Consider the following 13990-nt stretch of genomic DNA (forward strand, 5'->3'; position numbering starts at 1 on the left):
GGTGCAGTTACAGTAAGGGTGGTGTGGAGTAAGCTTTGAAGAGATCTACTTGCCAACATATTAGCTTGCAATTTGCTGTCCAAGATTGTCTCCATGGAGATGTATTACTGAAAAAGCAGTAAATTTTTGGATCACATGAATGAAACAAGAAGCTATTTACTAGGAACAGGGCAGTAGACAGGTAGCCAGGCTGGGGCCACCTAGTCCCAATTTCATTTCTCTCCAGCAACTAGGTCAGGAATCAGAATACACTAGACGGTTTGCAAGAACCCCAAAAGTTGTAGACCGCGCAACGACCAGCAAAGAGCTGTGAAGCCATGACGTCAAACACAAGCGCCTGTCTTGGTCCCTTTTGTGGTACAGCACAACAGTAAACAAAGTGGTCGAGATGGATGTAGACGAAGAATAAATTCTGTGTTGGCAAGGATTCCAGAGATTGAGGATTTAAAGACGGAACAAAGAGAATGTTTGGTGAATTTTATCCAAGGGAAAGACGTTATTGCCCTTCTTCCTACGGAATTTGGCGCATTACATACATCAAGACCAAATAGCAGCGACTGGTTAAATAAAAAAGTACCCACCTATCATCCAGCGAATGAATCCTTATTCTGTGAGGTCAAATGGTTTCCACGAAGTGAAACTGGCTGATGAATCAGACTAGATAATTTTACTTCAAGTCAAATGTACTGAAATCAAGTTGAAGGGTCTGTCTGGAATTTTGGACATAGGACCTCATTTCTTAGTGAGGCAGAGTGTTGAAGACGTGTGGAGACACTTTTTTTAAATATTCCATCCAGTCCTTGTATTTGCAGAGGTCGCTGGTGCTAGGCTAGTGCATGTCAATGGCCATAGTTATCCTGCCACTAAAAACAGTCTTACCCACTCCACAAAACACCTGAAAAAAATCTAAAATTATTATATCGATGGTCTGGTGTAATAATAGAAGTAAAACCAACCTTGCATTTGAAGGATTTATGTCTGAGCAGCAGCAGCGAGTTGTACTTCCTGATAGAAAGCTTGGCAGTGGCGGACTGATACCACCTAACACCTATCTTACCGGCAAAGTAAAATTCCGCTGCTGCTGCGAAAATAGTCCCTCAACATGCGACGATTCATGCGATGTGAAAAAGCTGTACATTTTTGAAGCACATGAATGATATAAGAAACTATTTACGGTACTAGGAACAGGGCAGTAGACAGGGGAAGTGACAAAAGGGTCTGCTGTACCGGGCCCCAGGGTTTTAGGGGCCCAGAATTTGACTTTTTTCCTTTTAATTTATGTGTTAGGGCAAAATTGGTACTCGGCAAAGATATGAAACTAGTGTAAAAATGTATCAAAATGAAGCATGCCGAAACACAACCATCTCTCTCAGCTAAAACTATCACAAACTACGAGAGTGTACTGAAATCTCTGAAAGTGAATATTGTTTGATTAACCCTTACTTGCCTCCTGAGTAATAAAGGGCCCACTCAGTCTGTAGGGTTCGGCGGCGCTTCAGCACAAATGTAACTCTTAACGGTGAGAGCTCTGTCCTTGTATAGAAAGCAGTTTGGCAAAGTCATATGAACACATTAGCACTGATGAGGCAACAGCGCGCTCCTCGTCCACAAGTGTTTCTCTCTGATCAAGTACAAGGTCGAAATGTTTGGGGCTGTGTTCTCCTTTTCAGCCCGAGTCAATTCAAACTAATGAGAGAAGTGGTTTGTTGGAGGCAGGGCAGCAGAGATAGTGAAAGTTGGATTCTGTGTGTAGACTTCGTCCCCAAGGTAACCACAGTTTGTCCTGGCTGACACAGAACAGTGGCTCTTGTGTTGGTCTGTAGTCGACCAAAGAAAGTCTTGGTCAATTGAAGATTAATAAGGGAGCATGGCGAAAGCTCTCAGATCTATTACATAACTCTGTTTATCTGTACTCACGAGAATAAAAGTTCATGCAAAAAAACAACTATTCTTGCAGACAAAAATGACTATGAAATAAAGTAGTAAAAAGAGTTTAAACTTGTGAATCATATCTTCTCCCTTTTTAAAGCCTATATAAATACCAGAAAATACTAAATCTTCAGAAACTCGTCTCATATAAATAGTCAGAATTAGGGATGGATATTCGATTAAATTTTCTTAATCGATCATTGGGAGAATTAACAATCGATTTTCAATTAATCATGAGCTTTTTTATATTAAAATTATCGTTATTATTATTACTATTACTAATCTGCATAAATAAACTCAATTTTACAACATATAAACCATAATCACTCTAGAGCCACATCAGCCTGTTTGAGATTATAATGTGTTTAATGCAGCTTTGAGCACATTTGTTTACGTCTTAGAGAAAAGAAACTTAAAACCACATGGCTCATTTGCATAAACTATAAGCGCTGCTCTTATCTCTTAGTGCAGGTCTTTATTTAACAATTTATTTCACTTACTTTATGTATGTTGGTCTCTTTATTTATTTTGGCGACTGTTGTGATGAAAAGACTGAAAAGTGTTTGTCTTTTGGACGTGTGCGCATTCAACTTCATGTTGCAGTAACCGGGATTCTGTGTTTACATGCACCATGACGAAACCGGGATACTCAAAAAAACACGATCATACCCCGGGACACTGATGAGGTACAGTGTCTCCAAGGAGGAGCCAGAGCCCAAACGTGGGTCTGTGAGGCCACAACTCCAGTGTTTGTGCCTCGTCTCCTCACGCAACACTACGCACAGCAACCTACATTGGGTTTGTCGATTAAAAATGATCGTGATTGACAAAATTCTTAACGATCAATTATCAATTAGGCGACAAATCATGCCTGTCCCTCGTCAGAGTAGCCAACTAAAAAAAAACAATTGGTTGACTAAGATACGATCGACGTGTTGTCTTATCACTGAAAGGTTGATGGTTTGATAGTCTGATCACTGTTTAGACCAGTGAATTACTGTTGTTGTGTTCTCGGGCAAGGCACTTTATCCACACTGTACACTTTATACTGGCAGCTGCGTCCTCACTTAGTTAGTCCAGGGCAGCTAGATAATGAGACCCAAAGAGACTGATGCAAAAGTATTCTTCTTACTTTCAATATAGTCACGTCTACTTCTTGAAAGAAGTTTGTTTCTAATGAAGAATGTAGAAGTACCTGTATGAGATGAGAGATGAGAGGCTTATGTTATATAATGTACTTAATTGTTTATACACCGTTGTACAGTGTTGTTTTTTTAATTAAGTTGTCCTTCTCTCTATATAGATATACTGTACTTATGTTCTCCAGAAATGTATAGGGAACTGTCTCATTATCTCAAATTATAACATTGCCAACTTAGTGTTTTCTTTTTACTTTCAAATAACTTAATTTTAATGTTTAGTTTATGTCAAAATTGATGCCTCATTTTTCAAAATAATGAAAACACTGAAACCTTCACAAATCATTAACTTGACACACAATTAAAACCCTGTGGGACTAACAAAGATGTGCTCATGTCATTTTTAAAGCCATTTTCTAATATCGTCCTAAATAAAGTGTTCATAGTTATAAAACCATTATAATTAAAGAAAGTTGTATTAAACACAATGCAAAGATGATGCCTTTATATAAACTCCATCTCATCTCTCTCTTTCTGTGTGTGCTCTCTGGCTCCCTCTCCAGGCAGCTGCTAGAACTGCTGAAGCTGCTGTTTGACAAGTTCAAGGCCGTGGCCCAGGCCCATAACGTGGTGCTGTCCCACCTGCAGCACATCGCCGTGCAGTGTCCCCGAGGGGCTCAGGAGGAGGGCATCAAACTGTACGACCAGGCTGACGTCTCCGCTAAAATACAGACGGTTCTGCAGGTGAGAGAAAACACTGATGTCACCTTTTTGTTTTTCAAGCACAGCACAATTAAATATATCACTTTACAAATGTGTGTTTCAGTATTTTAGTTTAAAGATGTATCAGTGACCAGTTTTACAGCTTCAGTTGATATGGGATAAAATATTTCTTAAAAGTTACACTGCGCAACTTTTCAGGTGGAGGGTCCGCAACCTTTTTGTCTCCATGGAAACGTCATTGCTTTGTCTTGAATGTTCCACAGTATAGATCAGGGGTGTCAAACTGAAATTCACAAAGGGCCAAAATTAAAAACTGGGACTAAGTCGTGGGCCAAACTAAATAGTTACTGAAAAATTTTAGCAACATCTGCATGTTTTCTCTTCTTTCGAGATATGTAATGTTAAAGTTTTTCTTATTAAAATAAATGTTTCATAATAGTTTTGCTTAAACACTGAATCCAGAACAAGCATAATAAAAGAATAACAACATTTTAAATAAATAATGTCTCTATACCCTATCAGTATTTGTAAATCTGAGTCTGACAGGTCTGGTATAGATTAATTTCCTGATTTTTGTGTTTATTTTGGAGAAGTAAGAAATATACATTCTTTTACAATGGAACACATAACTTTAATGAAATCATAGGAGAAATAACAACAACTAAAAATAAACACAAAAATGTTAAAAATGGCCCAAAAAGGAGTGGGAAGAAGATTAAATCTATAAACAATGAATCGATTAGTCTTGATGATATGAAACAACCGCAAAGCAAAAATTGCATTTGCATTAAAAATAACTATATATTATAAATTAAAGTTACACTATGTAACTTTTCTGGCAGAGGGTCTGTTACTTGCTTCTCTCCAGGGAGATATTACCTGGAATGTTCCACAGTATGACATTACACAGCAGGTGACTCCACACGGCCACGTTCCATGTCAGATCTTTGGAGTACGAGCCCACGAGACATGTAGGTCAATAAAACCCATGTTACTGAGTGAGATGGAAGATGGATAAGATGGATAAATTTAAAGCCACACTGGGACATTCTATACAAAGCAACAGCATCTCCACGGAGACAAACAGCTGGCTTGACCCTCGATAAGAAAAGTTGCACAGTTCACCTTTAAAAAACAAACCTGACTGAATCTTGACCTCGAGTAAAATTTGACTAAACACGTTTTTTCTCGCTGTATTTCTGTCTTTCTATAACATGTGTTTTTGCCCGAGAGCTTGGTCATTTTTGATATCTTTTTTTGGGAGCGTCGTTTTGTGCTGTAACCTTGACTGCATAGATCTCACCATAGCAACCACCAAACAAGCCACCAACACAAGTCAACATCTAAAAAGTGTCCTGTTTATTTGTAACCGGCTGGACAGGCAGTTCCCCCAGCCAACATTGACAACATCTAATCAGTGTTCTTTTTTCTTTTATTCTGGTCTTAAACGGTGTATTTTAGGGATGTTAACACAGTTGTAACTAAAGCCTTGAACAAATAAGCGGTTAGACGGCGAATCAATGCTTATAATTATAATATTACATTGATTTCTTGGCTACTTTTTTTTATACAAGAATTAAACGGGTAAATGAAAGTGTTAATACAGAGCGGCAGGGGGATTGTGGTCTTGCCTTCTAGCGTTTTCTAGAGTTTTCATGTTCAGTTCTGACACATATGTCAATTTATTTTATTCCCACAATCTTGGTTTTCTCCCACTGTGTAAAAATATATTGGTTTGAATTAATAAGTAACTGGTGAAAGCTGAATGGACGTGTGAGTGAAGAGTTTTGTGGATATTTTTCTGGCCTTCTGTAAACCCTATGATGTAAAAAAATGGAACCTTAGACTTAGACATTGCATATTAAAGGTCCTATATTAGACAAAATTGACTCTTGTGAATTTTAAGCCATTTTAAAATGTTGTTATCTCATCTAAAAACATACCTGGAGTTGTGTTTTGTTTCTTTCACAAATGTTTTACCTTTCGTTCAGTAGAAAATAGCAATTCTAGGGCTGAAATTATGTGACGAAATGAGTCTAGTGAAGTTGTATGGAGTTTAAGGCCCCGTCCACACTAGTACATATTCGAGTCGTTTTCGTTGCGGATGCAGTGTTCGTCCGGACTAATCCGATTGAAAACGGCTCCAGAGACGGAATGATCTGGTGTCGCCAGCTTCCACGAATTCATTTGAGTACGGATCTGATCCGGTCTATGCGCCGCAAAGTAATTCACAGCCAAAACGCTTAGAGGCTAGAATATATGTCCATTCATGTATGCAGTCTATGTGTATGACCTACAGACGTATAATCTCTGAAAACATGAATCATCTCCAACACGATAGAAGCACAGAACAGACTCACCATCAGCAGAACACCCCTCTGTCACAGAAAGAACACTCATATTCCACTGAGTTGTGTCCTTTAGTCCGACAGAAGCTGAACCGCATCAGCGCACAATAGCGAGCTATTTTTTTGAGCGCTCAGTTTATGCAAATTTGCTCTATGCGTTTAAGTTTCATTTTTGTAAAACATAAATCTGTGCAAAGCTGTGTGGTTAGGGAAGGCTTGCGGACACAGGAACGACATGTATGGACGCAAATCGTTTCCGATACAGTGATACAGTGATTTGTTTCATTGTAAACGTAGCCTAAAAACACCGTGGACCACTTCATGTGTTATATGACATCACAAGGTGGAACAGTGTTTTCAGTCTGAGAGAAGAACTCAGCCTAAATCTGCAGTGTTTGTGTGTTAAACATGTGTGAATGAAACAAAACTCAACTCCAGGTCTGTTTGTGATGAGGAAGCAACATTATAACTAGGGATGTGCAAAAATATTGAAATACTGATATATCGTATCATTTAATGTGATGATACAGTATCGATATCGTGGACTGCTGTATTGATATATATCGCCAAGAGCATTTTTTTGGGTATATTTTACTAAATTATTTGTTAGAGAGCTACAGTTTTGTTGTTTGTTCAAAGCAAGAAAACTTGTTTATGCTACACATTTGACATTTTAACTGTTAAAATACTACTACTACTACTACTACTACTACTACTACTACTACTAATAATAATAATACTACATCTGATTTATATAACACTTTTTTGGGTGCTTGGGAGCAGGTGGTGGGTGTGTTTCCTATTCACTTTGCACAAGAAGCAGTTGAACAAAAACTTTTAGTATCAGAACCATGATTTAGACTTTATTTTTTTATTGAACAGTATCGGATTGATTTGCAATCCAATCCAATCCACTTTATTTCTATAACACATTTCACAAACAAACAGTTTCCAAAGTGCTGCACGAATATATAATAATAACAACAATAATAATCTTATAAAATAAACTACTAAACTAATCAACTAGTCTTAAAATATATAAAAATATGTATGAAATATATCATATCGAATCGAATCGAAACTGGACTGTATCGAGGTATGTATTGTATCGGCAACTTCAATGATGATACCCAGCCCTAGAAAATAGAATAATATGGATCCGTTAAAGTCTAACATGAGTAATAGAGCTCCAGACAGAGCAGTGCGTCCAGTTAGTGTCACCCCATGGGAATGTTATTGTCACCAGCTGCAAAGTATCAAATAAAATACTCAGTGATAATTTCAGTAGTCGATTAATCATGATTATTTGGGTTAAACGTTGCAGCCCTAGTTGTATTTCGCTTTCCAACAGTGTCCCAGGGGCTGTTTCTCTTCCCTGTTTTTGCGATATGTGATAATGTAATCTCTTCATTAGAATACTCATTAGATTTTCTTATTCACTCTCTTGTGTTATTATTTCCTGAACGATTGTATCAGTATCAAGCCTCTCGTCCATCAACAAATCTCAATCTGTAATACACTTTCTCACATAACCCCTCATGTAGTTTGTAATTTCCTTCTTAATCTCATTATCTTGTTTTTCTTTTTTTTTTCTTCCTATTACCATCTCCCCAAGTCCCTCCACCTCCTTGGTTTAGCCCAGTGTCACATATCAGAAATGTGAGAAATTAAATCTGGAGCTTCTGTAGTTTTTTTTTCATTTAAAGGGAAATATTATTGAAAATTATGGAACATTGCTTTGTATTGTGAGCTTTAAGACATGTTATAATGCTGTTGCTTCCTCAGAAACATACTTGGAATTATGTTTTTGTTTTCATTCACACATGTTTGAGATCGAAATGGTGACGTTTGTATTTGTTTTGGCCTTTCGTTCACATGGAGCCGGTGTTTCAGGTGGGAGAAAATGGTGTTTTTTGAGAATGGGTTCCAGAGTGGAGAAATCTGAGAACGCTGGTGTTGGTTTGTCGTGTGGACAAGCAAACCGCAGCTTTTGGGAAACGATGATGTTGCGATCCCGTTGCAACCCTCGAACTAGACTCCGCGGACCACAAGGCCGTTGCTGAAATGTGACGGGTGTGGCCTACGGAGCCGCTCCCTGTCACCCAGCAACCGAGACACGCTGCTAACATTAATACTAACAACACGCAACACGCAGATTACGCACGTGGATCAATAACAAAGATTACGCACGTGTAATTAAACTTTTTAATTTTGAGACCAAGTTATTCTAATAATTCTCATCCAAATCTTATGGCTAAAAATGAAAACTTGTGTTTAAACTTTTGCAAAACAAAACGGCGATATTTGATTGATGATGATGATTGATTGATTCGTTTTTATTTCTATATTTATGGGATACATCTAAGATAGGCTAAATTACCTGAAAGTAAAAAAATATATAATGAAATATGCATTATTAAATATTATTATCATTGTTAACAGCGCCACATACAGGTGTGGCATATGTATTACATTGTTTTCGCTCTGCTCTCCGTTCTCATCTGGATGTGAATATTTATTGATCTGAGTCATGTGTGGACGCAAATTTTTTTCAACCCGCCAAAAAAATCCAGGAGCTTTGTCGTGTGGACGTAGCCTTAGTCTGTCTCTCTACAAACCTGAAAATGCTCTGTTCCACCTTGTGATGTCATGAAGCTGTAGTTTTGAAGTTAAAAGCTCGAGATGATTGTATTTTCCGGGCTATTAGGTGCTCTAAAACGCACTGAATGAATGGTCTATTTTCGAACTTTATTCACAAATAACCCCACCAGACTTTAAACGAAACCCAACAGTTGGATGGGTCAGTGGAACTTTGTTTGTCATGTTCACGGTGACTCTGGGCTTTGTTCAGTTGTGGCGTGTAGGGAGGGTGCTGTCTGGGACCGCTGGATTGTCGGCGTGTTCACAGTGACTCAGTTGTTCAGTTGTGTCTAGAAGTGGCACATTGCACTCGCTTTTTCGGTTCGTTCCTCCGTTCCGTTCCTCGTCGGCGTGGAATGATGAGTGTGGCTGCGGGTGTTTTTCGCTGCGCGGTCACTGTCTGCTCCGTGTGTTTTAACTTCTTAGGTTCTTTTTAAAGACAATGCAGTAAAGTGTGTTTACCTTGTTGAAATGTTTCGGCTGCAAGCTGCGAGCCATCTTCAGAACTGTCACCGGTGTTGGTGGTGACGTGTCTTTTATCAGCTGTTGTTACTTCCTGTAGGCGTGGTCAGTCTGATGGACCTGGCAGGTCGCTCAGACTGACCACGCCTCCCGTTGCCCGATGTTCTCTAGAGGAGGGTGTCCCAGGTGTGTGAAAGGAGGAACGCGCCGTCATCACGGTTAATGCTGTCCGTGCCTCGTTTCCTGATTTCAATGGCTTCCTTGATCCAGCGTTTGAACTTGTTGTTTTCCGATCCAATGACCCGAGCCCCAGAGAACACCGGGCGACGGGAGGCGTGGTCAGTCTGAGCGACCTGCCAGGTCCATCAGGCTGACCACACCTACAGGAAGTAACAACAGCTGACTAAAGACACGTCACTACCAACACCGGTGACAGTTCTGAAGATGGCTCGCAGCTTGCAGCCGAAAAATGTCAACAAGGTGAACACACTTTACTGCATTGTCTTTAAAAAGAACCTAAGATGTTAAAGTATATAAGAAGACAAAATGAACATCATTGGCCTGCTCTGTGTGTGTTTGCGTGCGCTGCGGGTGGTGCAGTTTTGTAGTTTACTGAAGTCGTGCTGGGACACCCGAGTGGATTCATGTATAGGGCGCTCTGGATTGCAGGGCGCGTGGTCATTTTTTGATGGGGTTAGAGGCTTAAGAACGTGCCTGAAAAATACGGTAGTAGAGATTGGCAATTCCAAACCTGAAATGATCCAAATTTTTCTAGAGAAGGCGTATGGAGTTTGAAAACACAATTACTTCCTGTATTACCACATGTCACGGGTTCGCGAAATAAATGTAAAAAAAGATGGCTCAGTCAAAAACTCACTTAAGTGGGTTTTATTCGCACCACAGCTCCAAGTGCAGAGTGAAATATTTACAGTGACAAAAAAAAAAAAAGTGGGTTAGACAGAAGTATTTACAAACATATGTACATAATCTTACAGTTGCCAGCACCCACGTAGTCAGCCACTCACGTGGAGCTCCCTCCTTTTATACCCCTTAGCCTCCCCCCGGGCTAACCAATTAACGAAAATGGGGTTTAAGAATTAACATAAGCAAAATTGTATTAGAACACAAATACTTGGAAAAAACATAATAAAAATAACTTAAAGAACCCCTCATAAGGTTAACATAAGTTTCATTAAACAACTTCAAAAACCCCAAATGACCCCTAGACCACAAATGGTCGAGTCCACGATCACATGTCCCCCTTGAGCGCGCCACTATGTGCTATTTAAAGCACAACCAAAGTGCCTCGGTTTGCCCTAAACTCAAAGACGGGCGGAGGCTGCTGCAGTAGGAAAGCAGCGTCGGCGTCGAGTGTGCACCTCGAACACACTAGCCAGGAAACCGTTCAGATGTTGGGGAAAACAGGACCGCGAGCGGTCCTGCATAAACCAGTCTATCGGAGCTTAGCTCCGCAAAATGGGGAGGGAAGGAAGCGTCGTGCGCGCTCTTTGGCCAGATGCAGACGCGCCAGTCGGGAGATGACGGGGCAACACAGGCGCTCCGTCACACCACATGACATCACAAAGTGGGACAGAGTTGTTTTCTTTTTGAGTGATCTCAGCCTAAACATGCAGGATTTGTGTGTTAAACATGTGTGAATGAAACAAAACACAACTCCAGGTCTGTTTGCGATGAGGAAACAACATTATAAATAAATAAATCAGAAAATAGCGCAATGGTCTCTTTAAACCCAGTGAAATCATATCAGAAAATGTGAAATTAAATCCGTATAGCTCGTGTAGTTTTTTTCTGTTAAATGTTATTGGATACTGAGCTGGTTCTTATCTCCTTTCCTGTAGTTCACAAAGGGGCAGAGACCAAGTCCACCACGGCCAAGGCTGGTTATGATCTCTGTGTTAGCCCCTTATCATCTGTCCAGCTTGTTTTTCTCACTACTGCAGGTCCAATGCACTGCACGCTTTTATCAAATTACTACATGAGATTACTTTTTCACGCCATGATACTGTTTTTAAATCTTCTAATTCACATGTAAGGTACCAACAGCCAGTCTGCCTCCTACTGTTCGCCAATTTGCATATTTATACAGAATTTATTTGGTCTTTTTCAAATGGTGTATTGCTATAAACACCAGTCGAAAGTTTGGACTCATATTAATGTTTCACAGTATAAAATTGAACCTTTCTATCTTCATGGAGACCAAACCAGACCAAGTTGCAAGTCAGATCTGTGGAAAGGCTTGTGGAAAGGTGTTCTTGGGTATTTTTGAGCCCCCAACCAAAAAGTTACATACTAAATATTTTTCAACAAAGCAAAAGCAAAGCAAAATTATAAAATATTCCTCAAAATTTAGTAGTTTTTTCACTTTTTTTTTCTTTATTACATAATTCCTCATCTTCTGTATGTATCTAAAATGTAAAAAGTAGTAAGAAAAAGGAAATAAACATAGAATGAGATGAAACTTTTGACTGGTGCTGTTTAAACTTACACAAAGCCTTGACATTTTGGAATAAAAAAAAAAACAACTCAAAATGACTATTCTAAACACTAAATATTTTTCACCAATGCAAAAAATGGGTAATTTGAGGATTTGGTTATAAAATATTTTCCTTTATTACATAATTCCATGTCTTCTTTATGTATCTAAAATGTAAAAAGTAGTAAGAAAAAAAGAAACAAAACATAGAAGGTGCTGTTCAAACGTACAAAACCTGTCAAAAGTTTGGACATTTTGGATAAAAAAAAAAACCCAAAAAACTCAAAATCACTACTCTAAAGACTAAATATTTTTCACCAATGCAAAAAATTGGTAATTTGAGGATTTGATTATAAAATATTTCTAAAAATTTTGTAGTTATTTCACTTTTTTTTCCTTAATTACATGATTCTACGTTTTCTCTATGTATCTAAAATGTAAAAAGTGTTAAGAAAAAACAAAAGAAAGAAACAAAACATAGAATGATGAAACTTTTGACTGGTGTTGTTTAAACGTACACAACCTGTCGAAAGTTTGGACATTTTGGAATGAAAATAAAAAAAAAACAAAACTCAAAATTACTACTTTAAGCACTAAATATTTTTCACCAATGCAAAAAATGGGTAATTTGAGGATTTAGTTATAAAATATGTCTAAAAATTTCGTAGTTATGTAACTTTTTTTCCCTTTATTACATAATTCGTCTTCTGTATGTATCTAAAATGTAGAAAGTGGTAAGAAATAAAGAAACATAGAAACATAGAATGAGGTGAAACTTTTGACCGGTGCTGTTTAAATGTACCAAACCTGTGACATTTTGGAATTAAAAAAACCCAAAAACTCAAAATGACTACTCTAAGCACTAACTATTTTTCACCAAAGCAGAAGGTGGGTAATTTGTTGATTTGGTTATTAACTATTTAAATTTTTATTGTTATTTTATTTCACTTTTTTTTCTTTGCTACATAATTCCATGCGTCTTATGTCATATATTTGATGTCCTCTGTGTTTGTATCGAATGTAGAAAATAGTAAAGAATAGAGTATGAGTCCAAACTTTTGACTGGTGGTGTATATTGTTGAAAATCTAAATTGCCGTTTGAGTTGGTGCAGTTTACAAATCACAAATGGTGCAGTTTTGTTTCCATATTAAAATGTCCTTTGCAAACAGAAAAAAGTAGTTGTACCTGTAGTTCAGACCTGTGTATTGTATTAGTTTGTCAGCTCATATTTCATTCTTCTCTTAAATATTAATGACCCTAGAGGTGTTTACAATGTGCACTCTGAACAGATCCTACTTTTCAAACTAATCTGAAGATCACTAACTTGGCAGAAAAGTAGCAATTTTGTTTTCTTCACAAAATCATGAAGCTGCTGTACTTATTTTGGTACGGGGAAGGCAAGAGTGAGTCAATGAATTTCCTTTCTCATCTTCCTTGGAGTACAGTTTGCAATATATAGCTAAAAATAATGACTGGAACATTTTTAGATGCAAAATTAAGTCATTTCGATTCAGTCTATACTCAAAAATAAATAACTATCATATTTTTCAGACTGTAAGTCACACTTTTTTCATGGTTTGGGTGGTCCGGAGACTTGTACTCCGGTGCGACTTACATAATAGAATTTTCACACTGACAGCCACGAGAGGCTCTAGGATTGTGTGTCAGGATCTGCTATTACTATTACTCCTGTACCACTGTCACTTCATGCAACTGCACATGTTTCCTGCAGAAAGAGCCTCTGTCCTGCTTTAAGTAGCAAAATATTCAGCCGAAAATGGTAATCGAGCAGCAGAAAGAACGTTTGGAGTGAGCAAGAAACTTGTGAGGGACTGACGGAAAGCGGGGATGAAGAACACAGCTTCACGGTAACTGGGAGGATGCACCATGTAACTTTCCTGGAAGTCAATGGATGGACTGACAAAGCCTGTACTTCAGTGACACCGAAACGATCCTGTCGGGATTCAGAAAGGCCGGAATAATTCTAACTGGAACTGATGCTGAGTCTGATGACAGATACACAGAAAAGGAAGCGGCGCTCTGTTTACCTCTGGAGGCTCTGGAATGGCTTGGAAGTGACACCAAGAATGTAGAATTCAACGGATTTAGTGATTTGGAGTGAGATGGGGAGTTTGTTAAACTTGTTCTGTTGTTTATGTTATAGTTATCTGAAGAACCGTTCATATGTGACGTTAACAGTGTTGTTCTCTGTTCTATTGTTTTTACAATAATTTGCCTTTCAAGATGAAATGCC

General features: G+C 38.4%; 1 protein-coding gene across 1 annotated transcript in view; it reads left to right on the top strand.

Moving 5' to 3' along the window:
* Positions 1-13990, top strand: part of exoc4 (exocyst complex component 4) — a 352622-nt gene that overhangs the window by 55237 nt on the left and 283395 nt on the right. Inside the window, exon 8 of the mRNA XM_020940971.2 lies at positions 3632-3812. Within this exon, the coding sequence (XP_020796630.2) occupies positions 3632-3812 (181 nt within the window). The remainder of the gene's footprint in view (positions 1-3631; positions 3813-13990) is intronic.

Source organism: Boleophthalmus pectinirostris, unplaced genomic scaffold (assembly GCF_026225935.1).
Source record: "Boleophthalmus pectinirostris isolate CB_2022bp ecotype Guang Dong unplaced genomic scaffold, ASM2622593v1 HiC_scaffold_18, whole genome shotgun sequence".
Lineage (NCBI taxonomy): Eukaryota > Metazoa > Chordata > Actinopteri > Gobiiformes > Gobiidae > Boleophthalmus > Boleophthalmus pectinirostris.